Genomic DNA, 24,979 nt, shown 5'->3' with positions numbered 1-24,979 from the left:
ATTGCTAGCACATATCTGGGATTCGCAGATCAAGGTTGAGATCGATATTGTCAGACCTGACCTGACAGCAGCACGTCAAGGAATTCGTTCTCAGTTTGATAAACTTGCTTCCAAAAACAGCTGAGACTGATTGAAAGCTGCTGAGTGGAAAGAGACTGGCCATGGAATATAAATACTTTTATCATGTAAACATAATATTGTGTTTCTGTTTTAGTTTTTTTTAAAGGGGGAAGATGTGAGCTAAAAGAACTACGTTTCCCAGCATGCAATGTGTGCAGATGGGCAGAAACTGGATATGGTGATGTATATGAAGGGAGTCAGTTGCAAGTCATTTGAAGGAACTCAAGAGAAATAAAGTCAGTTAAGTGTTAAAGCCATGTAAAGTCGTTCTTCTTGTAAGAACAAGCATAACACTTTGGCTGCAGCAAGTAAGAATTTTGGTGCAAATGTACATTGTAAAATGTATTTAATGATAAGCACATTATTATCATAATCAAATATTTGGGGGAAAAAATCACCCTTCACCCTTCTGCAATGAATTCCTATGAACGTCAGTCGTTTATGTATATATGTACACATCTTATGATAAAAGCCATTGTACAATCTTCTTGCCTGAATATAGAAATGGGAAAGCATTCTTTGTGCTGTTTTGTATAAGCTAGACATTTTAATCAATATTTATTTCATTAAGCTTCCCAAGCGAATTCAGCAATATGAGTTGCTATTTGCTTTGATTATAAAACTGGTCTTTTTTTTAATCTATGGTAATTAGTTAGAAAAGGAAAACAGAATGTTTAAGTCAAGAGAATTCAACTCTCATTAGATTATATTGAATCTGTTCAGTTACAACAAGATCACATGGGTGTGACATGAATGTCCCATTCAGATGCTGGAGGCAGGTGCAGCAATAATTTTTATTTTCAGTGCAGGGGGACATCTCACACTGAGCAGGAAAAATGCCACGAGACTGTACATTCAGGGAGGCCGAGCAACAGAATTGAGAGAAGTTCCAGTAAGGTTTAGAAATAAGAGATCAAAGACTCCAGGAGCAATAGCAGAAATTTGGAGTGCTGGAGTATGGGCATTAAATCATCAAGACACTGTCAATATGTTAGTTCTGGATATGGATGGCCCAATTTCTGAGGAACAGATGGCATGTGGTGGCGGGGTGGGAGGGGGGGAGACAAGACTGAAGTCGATTATTTTGACCAGGTGAATGAGGCAATTTATTTTTTTACAGCAAGCTTTGACAGGTTGATGGAGCTGGACTTTGTGCAAGTAGGAAAATATCTCACAAAAGAGCATTTCAGAAAGATGATACCTAAACAATGTTGCTTGCCTTTCACTTCCTCTTGATGCTGTGTGACCTGTTGAGTTTTTCAGCACTCGTGTATTACACTCGACCCCAGCATCTGCAGATTTTCTTGTTGAAAGTATGTTGTTTATGATAACGATTTATTGTCAGATATATACGTACCATGCACAAATGCACCAAAATTCCAGCTTGCTGCAGCCACACAGGCACCTGTGATGCACAAACTGCAATAGTAGAAAACAAATGCAACACGTCAAGATAGAAAAAGAGGTATTAAATATAAAAGGATATCTAAATAACTATTTAGAGTTGCAGTTAGTGCAAGAAAAAATAAGTGATGTTTCACTAGTGAAGGCAGATTGTTTAGTGGTCCTGGATGTTCGTGTTAAGGTAATATGGGAAGGGTTAAGGGACTGATAGCTATTGGGAAAATTATTTTCTTAAACTTAAGAGTTTACAATATGAAATAAGGACAAGGGAATCCTTTTAAAAAAAACTTACTCCAGTGATAACAGTTACATGGAGTTCCAAATTTTGCATAGCTCAATATAGAGAAATAATATACGCCTGAAATTGATAAAGCATTGAGCAATTTGGAAATTTTGCATGTTTTTTTTAAAAAAAATGCTTAATCTTGCAAGCAATTGCTTGTTCAGATTCTGTTCATTCTATATAATCTGTTCTTACGGTCCTATCCTGTGCTTCTCTCTCTCTCAATGAACTTCAGTACCTCTTGTTTCCACCCTCATGCCTCCGACTTCTTGTTGCTGCCTTCACTGAATCTCCCTATCTTTTCTCACTCCGTTGGTGTAATTGTGTAGCACAATAGGTATCAAAAGGAATTGATACATAACTTGTATATTTTAACCATCATCTGAACTCTGAGATTATACTCCTCCTGTGCATGACATTGCTTCAATAACATCCGTCGATGATTTTGTGCTCTTTGTTGATTTTTGGCATACATTGGCGTGGGACTTGCAGGGAAATGTTGGCAGTTTGATGTCACATTGACCTGGGACAGACAGAAAGCTTGGAGCTCCCATGCAAACTTGCTGGTTTTGTAATTTCCCATCTGTCTACCAATGTTATGCTCCAACTCTAGAATGTACACTTGGTGAAATTACCCAGAATTTATACTGAAAGGTGTATCCACTAACCAGGCACCAGGTCAGACCAAGTGCAAAAACAGTGAGGTCATTGGATTTTATTATTTTTATCCAGCTAAGAAAATTATTTCATGGATTTTAATCTTTCAGAGGTATTCAGGAGCTATATTCAGAACCATACAATGTATTTGACAGCTTAGACAACCAATAAATCTTAAGCTTTTTTAAAATTTAGACATGCAGGAGGGGAGGACATACAAAATCCTTTCAGACAGCACAGGATTCGAACCCAAGTCCCAATCAGTGTGGTACTAAATGCTACATTAACCGTGCTGGCTTTTGTCAGTTGTCGAAGTTTGTTTCAATCATTTCATAGTCAGAACTTCTTCCCACCATCCCTCCTGTGACAAGGCCCATAATCAAGTCAGGTCATGCCATTTTGTATTTGGATCGCCTCAAGCAGGATGCCAACATTAGTGGATCCTGAAAGGAGAAGTCTGTAGCGGGGTTAAGTGTGAGTAGTAAAGTCTGGCCCACAGAACATTGCCCCTGGGTTCATTGTCATTGCTGTGTGTTGACTGTGGCACGAAATAGTTAATGAGTCTTATGATATAGTGCTAAAATAATATAAATAATTTGGTGATGTTTACCGGAAAGTTTTCTGAATGATAGAATCTTAAGATAATCCTTCTTTCGATGGTAAGTAGAACATAGAACATGGAAATCTACAACACAGTGCAGGCCCTTCAGCCCACATTGCTGTGCCGACCTAATAACTTACTCTATTTGTTATTTGTTTACATATTTGGTATTCATGTCATTGTTATTTGCTGCTCTATTAACTTTTATGTGATGCTTTTTCTAATCTGTCATTGTTCTTCAGAATAACACTAAAAGGTATGAAAGTATCCCGACCAGATTCCAGGATTGGAAAATACCGAATGATAAAACATGAACGAGACAAGCACAATGAACCTAACCCCCAGAGGTAGGTTTGACGCAGACATTGATGCCCATTCATATAAAGACTCCATTACATGGTGTTGTTGGTCCAAGAGTGTTGAGAATTTTCATTTATCTGTGGGTGACTAGGAGAGAGCAAAATCAAGCTTGCATCAAGTCCTTCGGGTGCTCTTATTCATGGTCGTCCGCCATGGCACAGAATGGAAGTGAAAGAAGAAACCCAGACTGTGTCATGTCCACCTTTCCTTAGGATAATAATGCATATGTTTGCACTGTGTTGAGGCTTGAATTCAGCAGGGGAAAAGGAAACAGTTCACCAGCCCTTCTATGCAAAACATGGTCTGCACCAGAGCTCAGTGTGAGAGAAGAGAAATCGAGTCAAATACAGGATGGATAGGAAACAAATATAACTTACCATTATAAATTCTCAACATTCTTCCCATCCATAAAACCCTATTACTCATTTACTAAAAATATTTGTTTTATTTTAAAAATATTTTTATTAATTTTACACATATCATAAAATGATATGGATAATTTTGTATAGAATTAATAAAACATTCAATGAAATGAAAATATACATGTTATAAATCATATCCATAATTTGCATACTTCACATTCCATAATAACAAAGAGAAGAGAAAAAATAAAAAGAAGAAAAAAGAATTTAAAAAAAACCTTGCCTAACAGATGCTTTGTGATTAATATTCAAAGAAAAATGAAGGTAAAGGGAAAAAAAGAAAGATACGAGTCAGACAATTTAATTACCATAAGATGAAATTATAAAGTAAAAAAGTGAGTCATAAATGACCCCATAACATCTGAAATATTGTATCTAAATTATTAATTGAATAATGAATCTTTTCCATATTCAAACAGGACATGAGGTCATGCAGCCACTGATCATAAGTAGGTGGGGCAGCATCCTTCCATATAAGCAAAATCACATGTCTCACCAAAAGTGAGGTAAAAGAGATAGCATGACTCTGAACCAAAGACAGAAGAATCGTTCTCTCCTATTGTGCCAAAGAGAGCCACCAAAGGATTCAGTGTTAAATCTAGGTTAAAAATTTTTGACAAAATATGGAAAATCTCTCTCCAGTATTTTCTAGACTAAGACAAGTCCAGAACATACGAGTTATTGACGCTTTCCCGCTCTTATACCTGTCACAGCAAGAAGTCATATTCGAATAGAAATGAGATAACTTAGCTTTAGACATGTGTGCTCTGTGTACCACTTTAAATTGTAATAAGGAATGGCAAGCACATAATGAAGAGCAATTAACCAACTTAAGAATTGTATCCCAATCCACATTCAATAGAGTCAAATTTAAATCCTGTTCCCAAGCATTTTTAATTCTAACTAACAAAGTCTGATTTAAACATTACAATTTCTCGTAAATAATGAATATTAGACCTTTACAAGAAGGCGTTAAACTAAAAAAATTCATCTACAAAATTTGATTCAGACTCTCTTGGAAATTCAGATATTTGTGATTCAAGAAAATGCTAGACTTTTAAATATCTAAAAAAATGAGATTTGGGCCCGTTAAATTTAACAGAAAGCAGCTCAAATGATGCAAAATATCCATCAACGAACAGATCCTTAAAATTTTGAATACCCTCTCTGTACCACCTTGAAAAGTAGCATTGTGTAAAGAAAGTTGAAAAAAAAATGATTAGATATTGAAATTGAGAAATTATGAAATGCAAAATGTTTTCTAAATTGTGACCACATTCTCGTAGAATATTTAACAATTGGATTATCTATGAACTTAGTTGCTACTGACTTCACTCTCTCTCCAAAAGAGAAATCACCTGTTTGTTTTTTCCTCTCTCTGCTTGTAAACCAAAAAAAAACGCTCCTAAGGCTCCAAACCCAATTTTTGGAAGATCTTATCAGTATTTGAACCTGGACATGATCAACATTAGGTTCTATTTGGACCTCCTTTTGAAGTCCTTTCCGAAGCAGTTCCGTTGTCACTGGTGACACTTCAGCAAAGCTCTTACATTTTAAATGAGATGTCTTTTGTGAAATGTTACTCTGTTTGTGAAATGTAACCTAAATTAAACCACCACAATTTATCTCTTTTAAAGATATAATTTATCCAAAACTATTCTCACATATCCCATAACAGTATTCCTTTATTTATTAACAGTATATGAGATGATTTGCCCCCTCAGAAAAGCCCTCAAATATCTCATATAACTTGAATAGAGATGTCCAAGGAAAGATTAGTAATGACAAAAAAAACGAGCTGTTCTTCTATCAATGTAACAAAGTCTTTATCTGATAATAACATTGAATGAAAATGCTAATGTAGTTTATCTTGAGGAAAATTAGGAAGAATCAATGACATTGTAACAGGGGCATGATCAGAATGAGTTAGTGGAATTAAATAATTATTAATAAAAAAAATAATTGATATGTGAGTGCGATGAACTTGGGAAAAGAAAGAGTATTTTCTATTAGTAAGATAAAAAAATGGCAGGCATCTGAAATGCCTGTCTGATTAAAAAAAAGAGTGTATTAATGAAGCAGATTTGTTTAATGTAGCCAGGTTAGAAAATTAATGATCTAGGATAGGGACTATCCAGCAGTTGACATCCCTGCCTAGAATAAGATAAACTTGAATCCACAAGGAAGTTAAAAAAGTCTTTTTTAAAACCCGGGTCGTCAACATTGGGAGCATAACCATTTGCGAAAACCACAAATTTATTGTGTAATTTCCCTGAAACAATAACAAAACAATGAAGCAACATTATGTATTAAAAGGAATATTCTGATTAATGAGAATTGAAACACCACTAGATTTAACTTGAAAGGAAGAATGATATTGCTGCCCTTTCCAAGACATCAAAAGTGCAAAACATCACTGCCACACATATGTGTCTCCTTTAAAAATATAATCGCAGAGTTGTTGTTAATGTGAGGCCACTTTCCTTCATTTTACTGGATGAATTAGGCCTTTTACATTCCAACTCAGGAACTTAATAGGATTAGCCAAGAGCATTCAGTTATAAAAGATAAACACTGGCAGTAAAGCTAATTTCAGAGATTCCAATGCACATGTGCAAAGCAGAGTTCATGCATCATGCCCAAAGACCTCTGGCCTGCAGTTAGCCTTATTAAATCAGGGAGTATCTGGAACCAAGACAACCATAACAAAAAAGCACCATGGCAATGCAAAACACCCATAAACCCACCCCCATTCTTCTCCAGTCCCAACCCCCAAAGGCTGTTGAGAAGGCTGACAGCATGCTAATTAAATTTAGAATCCCAATTATCTTCCAGTTGAGATAAAGTGTTCTTGCTCTAAACCAAAGTAATAACAATTCCCCACAGATGCTCATAAGAATAAGCTATGTTTAGTCAAAAATACAATGTATGGTCAGAAAAAGGATTTAAAAACCTCTATATCTTTTTTAAAATGTTTTACAAAATATACAAAATAAAATTATTTATCCCATTTTAGAAAAGCAATCTTTATCATAAATAGTCAAATTCTTTTCCTTCAGTCACAACAAATTCAAGTAATTCCCAATAACTATGCTTTCCTGTAAAAGCCTTAAAAAAAACAAATGAATGAACTTTAACATGTCAAAATTCAGTCATTAGATCAGAAAAGCTATTCAATTAGTCATTCAGTAACTGGAACGGGAAGGCTACGAATATACTCCCGATCTTCCTCCACTGAACCAAACCATTTCTTACTCTGATTTGGAAGAGAGATCCAAAGTCTTGCTGAAAATAGCAGAGATGGCTTACACCCACGGTTGTACAGCTCTGACATAACTTCTCTGTAGATGGCACGCTGCTTTATAACTTTGGGAGAGTAATCTTCAACAAATCTAAATTGTTGATCTTGATAGTGCAGTGTACCTTTCCGATGGGCTTCATGAATCAGCAATTCCTTTGTTTGATAATGATGTAGGTATATAGTCATCGAACGTGGTTTTTGCCCAATTTAGGCTTGGGCGACGTGTTCTGTCAACCTCAATGTTGGAAACATATCATTCCCAAACACCATTACCAAAAACTCAGAAAATTTTGGTAAGTTTACTAATTTCAGTATCTTCTACCAAACCTACAATACGCAGGTTTTGTCTTCTACTTCGACTTTCCAAATCAACAGGTCTTGTCGTTCGCCTCTCGTTTATCATCCAGGAGTTTGACCCAGTCAAACCTTTAAAGTAGATTCTAGCGAGGTTGATTGTTCACCCTGTTTTTCAGTAGAAGTTCAGACCTGTGTAAGTTGATTCTCCAGTGCCAAAAGCTTATCTTCTAGTCATTTAAACTCTGCAGCAAAAAAACGTTTTGATTTCTTCAAGTGCTTTGGAGGAGCCCTCAATAATCGTGTTTGGCTGTGGATCAGCTGGAGTTTCTTGTTTCTTTCCATTTTTTTTCCGATCTTTCCACTTCTTGTAGCCATCTCAAACAAAGAATATAAATTGTGACACCACTTCGAAAGCTTTAAAAAAGTAAACAGGGGAAGAAAGTATGCTGAAGGTATAGAGCTGTAAAAGAGACGTCTACTCCATGTCGCACTCTAACTGGAAGTCTCCTGGTAATATTTTATCAGCTTTTGTTCCCTACTTAGCGCAGACTGTGCAGGTAGTCCCCGACTTGCGACTATAATGGGGATGGAAGGATTGGTTGTAAATCGGAATTGGTTGTACGTCAGGGAGTGAAGACCTCGGGCTGCCGACGGGGAAAGGAGACCTTGGGGTGCTGTTGGAAATGGGAAGTGGGGACCATTGAATACAGTACTTTTAATACAAAATATGAACTTGTACAGTAGTTTTAATAAAGATTTTTTTTAAATTTTGGTCATAAATTTTAAAAATAATTTTGACATAACATGCATAGTTCAGCATTTGAGGACTACATGGATTACGAGACATCAACCTGGGTTTAAACCTGTGTGGAAATCGTACAAATATAAGACAAGCCTCACAATCCTTTAACCTTTGTGATGTTTGAATGGTTGATCTCTATCGGTAGCTGGGCAAATGGGCAGGAAGAAAATGTCATGTGTTTAGACCACTATCTGCATTTGAAGAGACAATAAAGGTCCTCAAGCTCAGCAAATGTCGATCCTTCCTCCGGGGTCCTCAGCTCCACAGCACATGGATAGAGGCAGTTGCCTTGGAGACATACAGAATGGAATCAGGCCCTTTGACACCCCCCCCCCCACCCCTCCGGGCTAATCAGGTCCACATGTAACTAATCCTACGTTCATCCCATTTTGTTTTCCCCCAACTTCCTGTCACTTCACCCAGATTCTACCACTCACCTATACACTTGGGCAATTCAGAATGGCCAGCTAATCTACCAACCTCTTTGGAACGAAGGAGGAAACCTGAGTACCAGGAGGAATCTCGCGTGATCACAGAGAGAGCCCTACACAGACAACATCAGAGATCACCATTGAAGACCTGTCACTGGAGCTGAGCGGCTTACTTCTCCACTAGCTGTCCCACTGTGATACCCCAATGATGTGTTAGAATATCTAAAAAATTGTTACTATCAAGAATTATTTTGTGGTTTTGGCTGCCAGTGAAACCATGAAGACTGTCTGACCTGGCTATTGATTCTAATTGTATTTGGGCCTCTCAGTCTGTGATCCAACTTCAAAGATGAATCCCTGCCACCATTTCACAAAAAAAAATTAAAATTCTATTGAGGTCGGAGTGAAACCTATCTCTCCCATTCTGAACACTTTTGGATTAACAGTACTTAGTCTTCCACCACTGAGCAAGGATTTGTATTCCATAGTTAAGCTTGGGTGACTGTGATTCTGTCTCATGGATTGATCACTGACCACAAATTCTGGGTAATTTTGTGCAAAAAGTTTAGAGTGACTCTCACCAACTTTTTCCACATTTATTGATTGTATTTATTTAGACATACAGCACGGTAACAGGCCCTTCTGGCCAACGAGCTCATGCTGCCCACTTACACCCAATTGACCAACAGTCCCCATACATTTTGAGGGGGTGGAAGAAAACTGGAGCACCTAGAGAAAACCCACTCAGAAATGGGGAGAATGTACAAACTCTACAGACAGCGCCGGATTCGAACCCGGGTCTCTGGCGCTAAAACAACGTGGTGTTAACCATGCTGCTCTTCACATATTTAAGCAAGAGATTTACTGATCAGTCTCCATGGTCTCTTTTAGGTTATGGCAGCAAGGGATGGTGATTCACACTATGCTTTCATTATTATATATATATAAAACCATATAACTGTTACAGTACGGAAACGGTCTGCCAGTGATTGTGATGTACTCTTTGAACCTTGGTCAACCAAAAATTGTAGCAGTTATTGGAACAAGTACTTTGTTAGCTGAGCAGAAAATCAAATTAGGTCACATATGGCAAAGGTCTCTGGGTATCGTGAGAGGCTAATTGAGACATGTAGCTATTTTCTGAAATTAATGCAGCAAAATGAGATTTCAGACAGACAACTGGAGTGCTGCTCTTCCAAGCCACCTCATGCTGACATGTGTGCCTTCTGCTCTATCATCACTCTCACTGCCATGTATACAAGAAATGACACTTTTAAGACCTGTCAAATCTAATTTCAATAAAATAAATATTGAAGGAAGGCAACAGAGTTTTAAAGTTCACTCTTAACCTCTTGCGTAAAATCACCCAGCATTTGTGGTGAGTCACCTGTGTTTGGCACTGATCTATGAGAAAGGATCTGTGTTCAATGCTAAGGTTGATTAGCTCTATATTATGAACATATTGTCTTTGTTCACAGGAATCCATTAAGGTTTAATCACACTGGTGGACATCAGAATCAGGATTTATCGTCATGAACGTCATGAAATTCAGTGTTTTGTTTTACCCCCTCCATAAATCTTCGTCCGCGAAGCCAAGCCAAAGATAGTGCAAACATACATATTATAATCATCTTACAACATTACTATAAAGATAAATAAAATGAAATAATAATATTGCACGAAAAGTAAGAAAGTGTCTTTGGTTCATTGATCATTCAAGAATCTGATGGCAGCAGGGAAGAATCTGTCCTTGTGCCGCTGTATGTTCGACTTTAAGGTCCTGTACCCTTTCTCCAATGGTAGCAGAGTGAAGAGGGCATGGCTTGGGTGGTGGTGGATAGAGGCTACTTTTTTAAGACATTGTCTCATGTAGATGTCCTCAATGGAGTGAAATCTGGTGCCTCTGATGTTGCAGGCCTCTGGAGTTTATTCTTGTCCTGAGAGTTGTACCAGGCAGTGATACAACCAGCCAGAAAGCTCTCCACAGTATATCTGTAGAAGTTTACAGAGTACTTGGTGACATAATGAATCTCCTCAGACACCTCACAAAGTATAGCTATAGGCGAGCTTTCTTTGTGATTGCATCAACGTGGAGGCTCCAGGACAGATCCTTGGAGATGATGACACCCAGGAATTTGAGGTTCTTGACCCTTTCCATACTGAGCCCTCAGTGAGGACTGGGTCATCTTCCCCTCTCTTCCTCCTGAAGTCCACAATAATCTCCTTGGTTTTGCTAACAATCATCTCTTTGGTTTTGCTAATGGTCATTGGTGAATTTTGTTTGGTCGAATTTTTGGACTGACATAATTCAGTCTCTGAGCAATTGCAATTGCATTTCACAATGGTTGGAAGTTTGATCTTCTGATGTGTATTGCTGAAAAAATGATACTAAGCACCCACATTTTTAAGCTAAAGTACTTAGAATATGGAAAACAAGTATCTTCACTTAAATAGTATAAAAACTGGAATAAGTGACTAGTTAACAGTGCAAAAAGAAACCATTTGGTCTATCACAGGTATGCTGGTCCCAGCAGTGCAATTCTATCAGCCCCATTTCCCCTCTCTTGCGATACTTTCTTCCTCACACAACTCCATCTATTCCCCTTAATGATTTTTGAAAATTGTAAAATGCTGATGGACTTCTTCTCCTATCCTGAAAACATCCCTCACCTACAACTCCCAGCTACAAGACATGATAATATTGTTTGTTATTCACTATTCAGTGGAGAATGGTAGGATGAGTACGAGGCATCCAGAAATAAAATCTCTCTGAAATTGGGGGTGGAGGGTGTACAGTTTATGATTTAAGTCTGGATTCAGGCTGGATCTGATTATATTGCTCGAGGACAAGCTAGTGATAAGCGTATCAAAAACATGAAGGCACACATTTAAGATGAGGAGTTTTGAAGAGGATCTGAAGACAGTTTTCAACACAGCGAACAGTTGATATCTAGAATGCAATGCTAGAGAAGGAGTGGGATCAGCTAAAATATAAGAGGCATTTAAACAGACACTTAACTAAGCAAGACACAGGAGGATACTGCATTGCTGTGGGCAAATGGAATTAGTGCAGATGAGCAAAAGTGGCATCATAGACAAAGGGGGCTAAAGAATTTGGTTCTATGTTCAATGACACTATGACAATAATTATGGTTAAAGTAGTGCTAGGAGAGCTCGCCATAGAACACGATCTTGCCAAGGATTGCTTAAAGAAATCTCTTGGTGCCTGCCACATTGACCACCGCCAGTGGGCTGATCTCGCCTCCAACCTTGCATCTTGGCGCCTCACAGTTCGGCGGGCAGCAACCTCCTTTGAAGAAGACCACAGAGCCCACCTCACTGACAAAAGACAAAGGAGGAAAAACCCAACACCCAACCCCAACCCACTAATTTTCCCCTGCAACCGCTGCAACCGTGTCTGCCTGTCCCGCATCGGACTTGTCAGAGCCTGCAGCAGACATGGACATACCCCTCCATAAATCTTCGTCCGCGAAGCCAAGCCAAAGAAGTGCTAGCATATGGAAAGTTAGCAGTATTCGTGAACTCCCATCTCACATGCACCCTTATCAACTAAACAGAAAAATGACAAGATAAAATCTAAGGGAAATTAGTTTCTATCTAAGTGCTCCACTTTAGTGTTGTGATAACAAATTAGGCAGCCGTGGTGCAAGATCATACATTAATGCCCCATTCAACAGAAAACATTGAGAGTTGACGGTTGCAGCTGTTGCTTTAAAAGTAGAACAGCTTGTGTATTAGATTGCCTGCCCGGAACAGCTCATGGAACTACTTGCATGACTGGTCTGAGATGCTGAGGGTGAGTTGACATTCAAGGCCACTGCCACCTCCATTCATGTGGTACCCACGATATCTCTGACATATTTGCTGACACACAGATCCAGCAATCCACACCTGAGCAGCTCAGCCAGGCTTGCTGAACAGACTTGGTGAAATTGTAATCATCTCTGCCTGAGAACATGCCCCCGTGCTCTGCTTGGATTGGCATGCCAGCTGCTTTTGCAGCAGGCCAACATGGTGCAGTCAAGCTAGCTGACAGTTCAGTGAGTGAGCCAAGCTCTGTTAATTTAAGAAAAACTTTGCAGATGTTGTAAATTCGCAACCGAAAATGTCAGTCAACATTCATCAAAAAAATGCAAATGAGATTGTTTTCAGCAGGTACTTGCACCCAAAACATCTGCTTAATGTCTCTAATGTTTTCTGTTGCAGCTTCTGTTAATTTTTCTAAACATGTAGCAAATACAGTCTTCACATAGAAACCTCATGCTTATACTGTTGCACACCTCCTAATTGATTGCATCTATTTTACACAGGAGTTGTACCATTCACTATTCGGTTGATATGCAAGGAAGCTGATCCAAGAATCTCTTGCATAAATGTTCTTGTAACATTAATGCAAAATTGTTGAATTTGGATTTTCTTCCATCTATCACCCCCAGACCAGGTGGAGTTTTCATTGTAGATTGATTGAAGAGCATTTTTTGACATGCAGTAAATATTTGATGGAAGTATCCTGAGTAGATATTCATGAATACACATCTGCCCGAAGGTTGATGTTAAATTCTCTTCATCAGAATGGCAGAGGTAGTGGGACACATATTTCAGGAATGGCTAGATCTGCCATAATGTTATTGAATCCCAGAGCAAGCTTATGGGCCAGATAACCTGCTCCTGCTCCTATTTCTTATGTAAACGTGACATTGAGTTTATTGATGGAGCTGGTTTCCTATGTGGTCGGAATATTAGAGGGATCTTTAGTCCAGAGGCCCACTATTACTGTCTTGAAATTTAATTGTCTCTGGGTAAGGGCTCCTCAAATCTTAATTTTAGAGTTGGACACAGTAATGGGGCAACTGGTTTCCCACTCTACCATCCGCACTCCACCGCTCCTGCTACTTCCATGTGGGCCTGCAGAATTTAATGGAAGGGCGGCTGCGGAAGATTTATTTCTTTTCGCAAGAGACAATGGCCTAGATTTAAAGCTGATTGCCGGGTTAGACTGCATGGGGTGCACCATGCTCTGGGGCTATGGAATGTGTTCCTGGCAATCAAAACAATTGTGAGATTGATGGGAATTGTTAGTGGGTTTTAGAGTACATCTGATAAGGGGTGATTGTGATCAGGAAGTGGGGTTCATGTGACCATCAGAGTTGGGGAGTGAGGGATTGACAAGGCAGTGGCAGCAAGGGGTCAAGTGGAGAGCGACTAAATGTTTGGAGAGTTGGAGGTAGATCACAGATGGAGAGTAATGTTAGGCAAACCATGAGATGGGATCGATAACCCCACTCCTTTTTCTAGTAAACACTCCTTTTCCTGATCCACCAGCAGTACTCAAAGCACCTGTGTCTTGGATCTGACAGCTCTGTCCTTTTTTCAACTTCTGCATCTCCAAGCTCAAGGAATAAAGTGCTGGAAGACAAATAAATCAATCTCATTTTAATTAAATGTACAAAGGTAACTGGTGAAATATACCTGCTTTGAATGCAACTTTATTAAAATGTCATGACTTTTTGGAGAAATCTTATTTCCCAAATGGAAAGCAGTGTTGTGAAGGCAGAAAGCAGAGTATCTTTTAGCTACAACTCGAGAGTGTCCTCTGCTGCTCTACTGTGGTACTGAGTCGGTGCGGTTCAAGTCCCCTTGGAGCAATCAAAGCAATTGCCTGCTAAAACTCATTGAGATGGATGCTTCCTATTTCTAATATATACTTCCTTCTTCCTCTTGAGTCACTGCCTCACCTGTTTCATCAAACAGTTTCCTTTTCCTACCATATTTTTCATGTCCCAATGGGACAAACCGATCCTGAACCCAACACAGGTGCACCCCACACTTCCTCCACATTAAAAAATTTTTGAAAAATGAAGGAATATTTATTCTTTCTACCAATGATTTTAGACATTGTTGAGCTGTAGCCAGTTGACACTTTCCCTGACTTTTTTGAATTTCACAGAAAGTCGTGGCATTATGTTTCTATGAGTTGGCTGCAGATCAGCTACAACTTTTGGATATTCCAATTCTTTGTCTAATTTAGACAGGGGCATTTTGGAAATTATATTGAGTGAATGTTGAAAATGCCTGTTATCCTAAGTAACCACAAACTTTGTCGATCCTGTTTAGATTTGCACAGCTAGAATCTTACTGTGAATCTCTTGTTGTACCTATCTTTTCATCTCCAGACTTCTGTTTGTTCCTTTGCTTCGGACTTCCATCTTATTGTTGTGGTGCTTGACAGTTTGGATCAGAATTTAGAGAAAACTCGAAGTGCAAAATTAGGAGAAGAAATTTGGATCTAGTAAAGAACAGCTGATAAGTACAAGAAAACCCAGAAATGGGAAATGATTTTAGTGAGAGTTTATCAAATAAACACAAGAGAGGGAAGCAGCAATTTTGGAGAATTTGATTTCTAGAAGAAGACTTCCAAATTATATTTGCCTGTCCTTCATGAATTTGAGGAGCAAGAGAGGGGTAAATGATCAAACTATGCACAAAGGGTTATTTTAATTTGAGAGGACTCTCTGGCTTCTGGAAAAAATATAATGATTTATCATGATCTCTAATGATCAGACCATCTAATCCTTCTTTTGAATGGCTCGGTTAGGGTAGCAGTTAGCAGGCAACCAGGGTTTGAATCCCACGCTGTCTGTAAGGAGTATGTACATTCTCCCTGTGTCTGCATGGGTTTCCTCCACGTGCTCCGGTTTCCTCCCACCTTACAAAACTTACCGGGGTTGTAGGTCAATTGGGTGTAATTGGGCAACATGGGTTTGTGGGCCAAAAGGACTTGTTAACGTGCTGCATGTCTAAATTTAAAATTTAAATTTTAAATTCTGAAATTAATTATTTGTCAGGTGACTCATTAATTCCTGCATATCTCATTTCCTTAGCATCCGATCAATCTGAAATATCCTGTCCCCATAATATTTATTGTAATTGCAGTGAACTGCTGTGCATTCATTTATCCTGCCCTTTGGCTGTACCCGTGGCTCCGCCCCCTTGACTCTCTATGAAGGCTCCAACACCATAACCTCTCCCCTGAAAGTCTGGGTCATGACCTTCAAGTTTATTGTAAATAAAAGCCTATTGTTCAGTAACCCCAGTCTTTTGAATTATTGATAGCTCATCAGTAATCATTGGAAAAGTCACACCGGAACAACTAACTGATGTCATAGAGTTTTGAATTTATCTTTCTGTTTTAGCCAAGTTTTATAGTTGAGGAAATATAGCATCTTTTGTTTACCTTTGCAAGAAATAATGAACTTAATCTTCACCTATTGGCACTGTCGTATTTCTACTGCTGGTTGCCACTTCAGAATGTGTTACATGGTCCAGACAATGAAATCACTGGTGAGTTAAGGACTGCTGTTAGGTTTGATAAGAGCACCTTCTTTGCCGACTCTATAGTTTTGAACTCTGATGCATCAATGTTTTATCCTGCAGGTCCTGCTTCCACAAATTTCCTTTGATCTCACTTCCTTTGAGATCCTGCTCAATCACATGCTCAATCAGATCTGCAACTCCTATCCTCAGGTCCTCCATCAACAGACCCCATGCCAGTCCACATATCCTCTCCACACACTATCATCCCACCCCACCCCCATACCAGGTCCTGACACAATTGCATTTCACTGTTCCATTACTCCACCTATTTCAGCCATGGCTCAAGTCCTCCCTATTCCCAAATCATACCTGCTGGATTTTTTTTTCATGTACCCCTTATCTTAAAAGTTTCACAGTCCATCTACTTTGTTCTGTTACCTTTTCATCCACAGGATTTATAGAGGCATGTCTGCATTCTTGCATCAGTTATAAATGAGCCTCAAGAGCTGGTATGGGCCCCCATAAAGCTTTGGTTTAATGTGCCTCTTTGGGATTAACCAATTTCTTGACCCAAATCTTAAATGACCATTTTGTAGATTGGTAAAATATTACCTCGCCTCATAAAATCTATCTTCATCCAGAGAAACTGCATTAAAATCCCCCTTATCTGTAATTCAAGCAACCAGTAACCTCAAATAACTGGCAAAAGAATTGCAGAAAATATAACCATATAACAATTACACTACAGAAACAGGCCAATTTGGCCCTTCTAGTCCGCACTGATCCAAGTACCCTCCTCTAATCCCATTTAACAGCACTCTGCACATATCCCTCCCATCCATATACTTATCCAACTCTTTCTTAAATGACAAAATTGACCCTGCCTCCACCTTTCCCGGAAGCCCATTCCACACAGTAACCACTCTCTGAGTAAAAAAGTTCCCCCTCATGTTACTCCTACACCTTTGCCCATCAACTCTCAACCCATGACCTCTTGTATCCATCTCTCCTACTCTCAATGGGAAAAGCTTTTCCACATCAACTCTATCTATCCCTCTCATTATCCTAAACACCTCTATCAAATCCCCTCTCAGCCTTCTACGTTCCAAGGAATAAAGACCTAATTTGCTCAATCTTTCCTTGTATTCCAGATGCTGAAACCCAGGCAACATTTTTGTAAATCTTCTCTGCACTCTCTCTCCTTCCTATAAATCGGTGACCAGAACTGCACACAGTACTCTGAATTTGGCCTCACCAATGCTTTGTACAGTTTCATCATTACTTCCCAACTCCTATATTCTATGCACTGATTTATATAGGCAAGCATACTAAAGGCCTTCTTCACCACCTTATCCACATACGCTCCTACCTTCAGGGAACAATGCACCGTTATTCCTTGATCTTTCTGCTCCACTGCATTCTTCAGTGTCCTCCCATTTACCACATATGTCTTGCTTTGATTATTCTTTGCAAAATGAAGCACCTCACACTTATCAGCATTAAACTCCATCTGCCATCTTTCTGCCCACTCCTCTAAGCAGTTTAAATCCCTCTGCAATCTTTGAAAATCCTCTTCATTCTCCACAGTTCCCCCTATTTTAGTATCATCTGCATATTTACTAATCCAGTTTACCACCCCATCCTCCAGATCATTAATATATATGACAAACAGCAATGGTCCCAATACCGAACCCTGAGGTACACCGCTTGTCACTGGCCTCCATCCTGACAAACAATTATCTACTACTACTCTATGGCACCTTCCTTCCAGCCACTGTTGAATCCATTTGACTATCTCCAAATTAATACCCAAGGACTTAGCCTTCCTAATAAACCTCCCATGCGGAACCTTATCGAAGGCCTTGCTGAAGTCCATATAGACAACATCTACTGCTCTACCCTCATCAACATTCCTAGTCACCTCTTAAAAAAATTCAACAAGATTGGTCAAACACGACCTTCCACGCACAAATCCGTGTTGAGTGTCCCTGATCAGACCCTGTCCCTCCATATACTTATATATACCATCTCTAAGAACACTTTCCATCAATTTACCTACCACAGACATCAAACTTACAGGCCTATAATTCCTAGGCTTGCTCCTTGAACCCTTTTTAAACAAAGGAACCACATGTGCAATACGCCAATCCTCCGGCACTATATGACATTTGAAAAATCACTGCCAGAGCCCCCGCTATTTCCTCACTAACCTCTCAAGGTCCTGGGGAAAATCCTGTCAAGACCTGGAGACTTATCCATCTTTATATGTTTCAAAACCTCCAGTACTACCTCTTCCTTAATCACTATAGTCTCCATATATATCCCCTTTGCTTCCTTTACCCTGCACAGTTCAATATCCTTCTCCTCAGTAAATACTGGCTGAACTCCTATCTATGACAACCTCACTCTCCCTGACCAGAGCAAGGTCATCGGGCTGCAGCTCTAGTTCCCTAACATGGTTCCTGAGGAGCTGCAGCTCAGCACACCTGGTGCGGATATGGACATCAGGGAGGCTAGAAGACTCCATGACTTCCCACCTCTGACACAGAGAACAGCAATCTGTTCTCACACACATCCCTTCTCTCTCCTCCTTCCTCAAATAAGTAGGTACAAAATACGAACATTTAAAATTGGCACCCCCCGCAGTCAGTTTGCCAACACACAATCTCAAGCAACTGGCAAATTCATTTATCCAACATCTACTAATCCCCATAGTTGCCAGGTACTGGGGTTTTACGGTACTTGGTTGATTTAATTAGGTGGGGGAGCATTTTGGCGAGAGTGACCACAACTTCCCTAGCTTTACTATTACTGTGGAAAAGGATAAAAGCAGACAAAATGAGAAAATGCTTAATTTTGGAAGAGCTAATTATGATGGGATGAGGCAGGAACCAGCAAAAGTCAATTGGAAACAGATGTTCAAGGGAGAAAGCACAGAACTAATGTGGAGGAAGTTTAGGGAGCACTTGTGCTGGGTTCAGGATAGATTTCTCCCACTGGGACAAGGAAACAAAATGGTAGGAAAAGGGAACTATGGTTGACAACACAGGGAAGGCAGCTAGTGAAGAGGAAGAAGGATAATAGATACAGGAATCAGGAAAGGCTAATGAGAAGTATATGGTAGCCAGGAAGGATCTTAAGAAAGGACTTAGGAGAGCTCAAAGGTGCCATGAGAAGGCCTTGGCATGTAGGATTAAGGAGAGCCCCAAGGTGTTCTGGCATATGTGAAGAACAGAAGGATGATGAGAATGAAATTGGGGCCTCTAAAGGATAAAGAAGGCAACATGTGCCTGGAGGCAGAGGAGGGTGGGGAGGGCCTAACTGAAGACTTTGCTTCAGAATTCACGACAAAAGGACCTTGATCAGGATGAGGCCAGAATAGAACAGGCGTGTTTGCTGGACAGTATTGAGATTAAGGAAGAGGAAATGTTGGATCTTCTTAAAAACATTAAGGTTGATAAGTCCCTGGGGCCAGATGCGATATACCTCAGGTGGCTGACGGAAGTGAGGGAAGAGATAGCTGGAGCAGTGGCTATGATCTTTGAGTCCTCTTTGGCCACAGAGGAGGTGCCAGAGGATTGCAGAATGGCAAATGTAGTCCCCCTGTTTAAAAAAAGTAATAGGGAGAATCCTGGGGATTATAGACTGGCAAGTCTTAAGTCAGTGGTGTGCAAACTATTGGAGATGATTCTTATGGATAGGATCTATGAGCATTTGGAGAAGTACAGTCTACTCAAGGATAGTCAGCATGGCTTTGTGAAGGGAAGGTTGTGCCTCACAAGCCTAACTGAGTTGTTTTAAAAAGGTAACAAAAGAAATTTATGAGAGTAGGCAGTAGATGTGATGTACGTGGATTATAGTAAGAAATTTGACAAGGTCCCCCATGAGAGACTCGTTCAGAAAATCATGAGCATGGAATCTATGGAACCTTGGCTATGTGAATAAAATATTAGTTTGCAAATAGAAAGCAGAGAGTAGTCGTGGAAGGAAAATTCTTCCTGGAGGTCAGTGACTAGAGGAGTGCCACAAGGATCTGTTCTGGAACTCCTGCTCTTTGTGATTTTTATAAATGACTTGGATGAAAAGGTGGAAGGATGGTTCAGTAAGTTTGCAGATGATACAAAGATTGGAGGAGTTGTGGATGGAGCTGAAAATTACTATAGACTTGATACAGAGTTGGGTGGAAAAGTGGTAGATGGAGTGCAATCCGGATAAGTGTGAGGTGATGCATTTTGGAAGGAAAAACAAGAAGGTTGAGATAGGGTTAATGGTCAGTAACTTAAGAGTGTGGATGAACAGAGGGCCTTTGGGGTCCAATTCCATATATCTCTCAAGGTTGCTGAACAGGTTAATAGGATAGTTAAGAAGGCATATGCGATGCTGGACTTCATTAATAGGGGGATTAAGTTCAAGAGTAGAGAGGTTATGGTGCATCTCTACAAATCTCTGGTGAGACCACCCTTAGAGTATTGTGTTCAGTTCTGGTCACCTCATTACAGGATGGGTGTGGAAGCTATGGAGAGGAGATTTATCAGGACAGTACATGGATTGGAATATAAGTCATATGAAGCAAGTTTGCAGAGCTGAGACTTTTTTCTTTGGAGTGTAGAAAGATGAGAGGAGATTTAATGGAGGTCTACAAGATTATGGGAGGCATAGATAAAGTAGACAGCCAGGCGAGGAATAGCAAACACCAGAGGACATGTGTACAAAGTGAAGGGAGGAAAGTTTAGGGGAGAAATCAGGGGTAAGATTTTTTTTTACCCAGAGAGCTGTGGGTGCCTGGAAAGCCTTGCCAGGGATTGTGGTGGAAGCTGAAACATTAGGGGCATTTAAAAGACTCTTAGAGACATGAATGGAAGAAATCCCTATGGAGTATTTGGTACTTTTTAAAAGAAATATATAGGTCACCACAACGTCAAGAGCTGAAGGCCCTGTACTGTGCTGCAGTATTCTATCTTTTCTAAGTTCTAGCTGTGTCAATAGTGCTATAATTAAAGGCTTAGTTGCAATGAAACTAATTTTAAGCAAAAATCTGTCCATGATCAAAAGGACTCCTTGAAAATGCTGCCAATAACTAACTCATCTCGTGCTTTCCAAAAAGCCCAGTAATGTTTGGATTTGGAAAATAGATGCCTCACTTAAAAGTTCAAGTTTATTTTTGTCTGACTGTTCATAACCATCCACACGAAACAGTGCTTCTCTGGGCCATGGTACACACAAGATACATTTCTCACAAATTCAGCACATAATGATCACATATATACATATAAATTATATGAAATAATTATGTATAAAAATTGTTCATTTCATTTATAAGGGACCCAAGGTTACACGATTCCATTCATCAATGTCACACTCTTCAGGAAGATGCTATTTCCCAGCATGGCAATCCTAACACAGCTTACAAACAAATAACGAATACACTCACTCGTTTCTTTCAGCACACCATGAAGTCAACTTTCTTTTGATTATCCACTAGACACAATATTGCATTCTTCAACTACCCAAACACCACCCAGCCCAACTCCTCTGACCTTCTCATTGGGTCACGCTCTCACTGTCCTCCTCCTGATGAAGTTAAGTATGCAACCACGACAGAGGTTCCTGTACCCTCCTTCCTGATGGTCATAATTCAAAGAAACTGTGCGATGGATGGTCAAGATCCTGAATAATTCTTTGAGCCCCAAGTTAATCAATGCTCCCAGTGAATGTCGTTGATATAGAAAAGGGAGACTCCAGTGGTCTTCCCAGCCATTTTAGTGATACTTACTCTCCATTGATTTCTGGTCTGATGCTTTGCAGCCACCATATCACACAGTGATGCAGCCAGACAGGACACTCCCAATTGTGCTCCTGTATAATGTTGTCAAGATAGGAGCCAGTAGCTTAGCACTCCTCAACCTCCTTTGGCACCTGCCTGATTAATGAGGGGGTGTTGTGGATCCAGGATATCATACTTGATATCCACAACAAGGAACTTTGTGCTCTCAACTCTCTCCATGATGGAGCCATTGATGTGTAGTAGCGAATGGTTGACCTTCTTAAGTTCACAATCATCTCCTTTGTCCATGTTGAGACTCAAGTGTTGTTCCTGCACCATTTGTTGAGCCTCCCAACCTTCTCTCTGTAAAAAAAATTGTGCAGACAAAAAAAAGCTGTTTAATTCTCCCTGCACGAAATGATAAGAGTGTAGATAGTACACGTGAAGCATTGCTAAAAACAAGTGTAGATCTGTGAGGTGTAGGATGTAAGAGACAATAGTGTTGGAACACAACATCAGAAAGCAACATTTCAGTTATTCCACAAATGCAGATTTTCTTCATTGCATGTTGAGTTTTGGTTTCCACACATCCACAGCTCCAAAGAACAGTGCAGATAATTTTTATTTGTGGAAATAAAGCCTCCTTGTTGACTTCACATACCAGCATCTGTTGAACTATTTTGTTAGGTTGTCCTGGCTTGCATTTTGATGTTAACAATGTAGATCTGATTCTTGTGTACAAGAGAACATTGTTGTGTGAGAAAGATTACAATGGTGACAATGAATGAGGATGTCTACTTCATTGATCTTGTAGTATAGCTTTCAAATGAATGGGCTCTAATGATTAAGATGCAAGCTGTGGACAAACCTTCTTCTTTATCCAAGATCCATCAGATGGTGGAGTTTCCAGTGAAATGTTCTCAGGGTGTCCCTGCAATCAGATCCTTCAATCATGATTACACGTTCTGGTTCAGCACGCAGGTGGTTGGGGAACTGACTGTCCCTTTCTCTCAAAGGAGGTGAGGGATAAATGCCAACAAGCACACACATGTTAAACAGGCTAAACGAGTGCTGAATGAAAATATGCACGGTTTCCTGACAATGAAACACTGCCACAATTGTTTGATCCAGGGAATGGGGTACCTACCTTCTTCTGGTTACTTGCTGAACTTTGATCTCAGCCAATTATCCATTACTTATTCTGCAATCATTCATGCTGCCATTCTCCGTGCTTGCAACCCTAAAACATCGAATCCTGTTATTTCCTGGAAAAGTATTGTAATGTATCATTAAATGAAAATTGTGATGTCTGACTCTCTTCACGTTGACACCCACCCAAACAAAAGAGATAAAATAAATGCTACATTTGTACTTAATAACAAAAGGTGCAATTCAGAGTGTTTATTGAGGAATAATCAATCTTTGATTTGATGTATTTGCATAGAAGTGTGTATGTTTACAAGCTAAAAGGATGCCATTTATTTATCCAGAAATGAATCAATCCCAAATTAATTTATTTCCTTGATTTGTCTTTGGGGTCTAGGGTGCTTCAAATGTTTGTTCTCATACTTGATGTATATATATTCACATTTCACCAGATGGGGTGTAATCATCTATGCAAAATAATTCCTAATCTCTAATTTGCTACAAATTTAAAGTTGCCAATTTGATATGGATTCTACAACATAGTTATAGCTTGGTAGTCATGTAACTGGAGAATTTTGATCAAGAAGTGAGATTAGATTCCACTATGGAAACTATAGTTGCAGATAACTAAATAAATGTGGATTAAAAGAGATGTTCTAAGTAATAGTAAATGGCAGATTATAGTCAAAGTACCAGCTCGTCCACTATTGGCTCTTCAGGGAAGGGAAATGTCATCCTTACTCAGTCTGCCTTAAATATGATTCCAGATGTTAATTTCCTCCTCAGTTTAATTTCCTCTTCCGCCACTCCTTGGCAGCACAGTTGGCATAGCAGTTAGTGCAACACTTTTACAGCGCCAATGATCAGGACCAGAGTTCGAATCGTGCACTGTCTGTAAGGAGTTTGTACATTCTCCCCATATCTGCGTGGGTTTTCCCATGGGCTCCAGTTTCATCCCACCTGTTTGAAACATACCTGGGGTTGTAGGTTCATAGGGTAACACGGACTTGTGGGCCAAAATGGCGTGTACTGTCTATTTTTTTAAAATTAGGGGCAAACGGGGACTAAAGATAAATTCTGCTTCTGCCAGTGGCAGAATTAAATAAAAACAAGAATTCCCTACACCAGAGGGACATGGAGGTTAAATCATTGAGGGTATTGAAAGATCAGAGAATTGAGGACTCTGGGGAATAGGCACAGCTAAGAGCCAGTGCAGATCAGCCATGATCAAATTGCATGGTGGGAGAGATTTAAGGGGTCAAGCGGCTTGCCCCTACTATTATTTGTGTCATTAAATATCGCTAAATATTTAAACATTAAATATCCTGGATGTGATACAGCCAATATTATAAAGGACCCAGATTACCCTGGTCACAACCTCTTCTCGTTATTATCTTTGAGAATATGTTGTCTGCACTGGTCCTCAAGTAAATCACTAAAGGGAAGTGGAAGCAATGTGTTCGAGTTCAGGTTTATGGTTACATGTACCAAGATGCAGTGATAGAAGTTGTTTTCTGAGCAGACGAGTTAAGTATCTCATGCAGAGTGCAAGAAATGAGACAGAACAGAAGTGCAGAGTTACAGAGGGAGATCAATTGATGTGAAGCAAAGGCATATTTTACTATTTTGAGGAGTCTGATAAGGATGGGGAAGAAACTGTCCTTGAATCTAGTGGTGTGTGGTCTCGTACTCGTGAATCTTCTTCCTGGCGGGTGAGAGGTGATGAGTATGTGGCCAGGTTGGGATGAATCTTGTAACATGCTGGCTACTTTTCCAGTGCAGTGAGAAGTTGTTCATGGCCTGAGCCGCACATGTTCACAACCCTCTGCTGTTTCTTGCGGTCTTGGGAGGAACAGTGATGCACTTGATAAAATGTTTTCAATAGTGCACCTGTAGCAGTTGTTAAAAAAAAGCAGGTGACATGTCAAATACTCCAAGGCTTGGTCTTTCCCTCTAGCCATGCAGGTTCATTTCCTTTCCCTTCAAAGTTCATAATTATTGTCAGAGTTCATGCATGATATTACATATAACCCTGAGATCCTTTTTTTCCTGCGGG

General features: G+C 39.7%; 1 protein-coding gene across 7 annotated transcripts in view; it reads left to right on the top strand.

The window, feature by feature from the left end:
- b4galt2 (UDP-Gal:betaGlcNAc beta 1,4- galactosyltransferase, polypeptide 2) overlaps positions 1-24,979 on the top strand; it is a 384,372-nt gene that overhangs the window by 356,189 nt on the left and 3,204 nt on the right. For 5 of the 7 annotated variants that reach the window (XM_069938856.1, XM_069938855.1, XM_069938859.1 and 2 more), the window contains one exon: positions 3,308-3,412. The exons of 1 other annotated variant lie outside the window; for it this stretch is intronic. In XM_069938856.1, the coding sequence (XP_069794957.1) occupies positions 3,308-3,412 (105 nt within the window). Of the gene's footprint in view, positions 1-3,307; positions 3,413-10,156; positions 10,332-24,979 lie in introns of those variants that run through there. One more of the 7 variants, XM_069938860.1, reaches the window with a different exon arrangement.

Source organism: Narcine bancroftii, chromosome 5 (genome assembly GCF_036971445.1).
Source record: "Narcine bancroftii isolate sNarBan1 chromosome 5, sNarBan1.hap1, whole genome shotgun sequence".
Taxonomy (NCBI): Eukaryota; Metazoa; Chordata; class Chondrichthyes; order Torpediniformes; family Narcinidae; genus Narcine; species Narcine bancroftii.
This window is presented reverse-complemented; position numbering and strand designations above follow the sequence as displayed.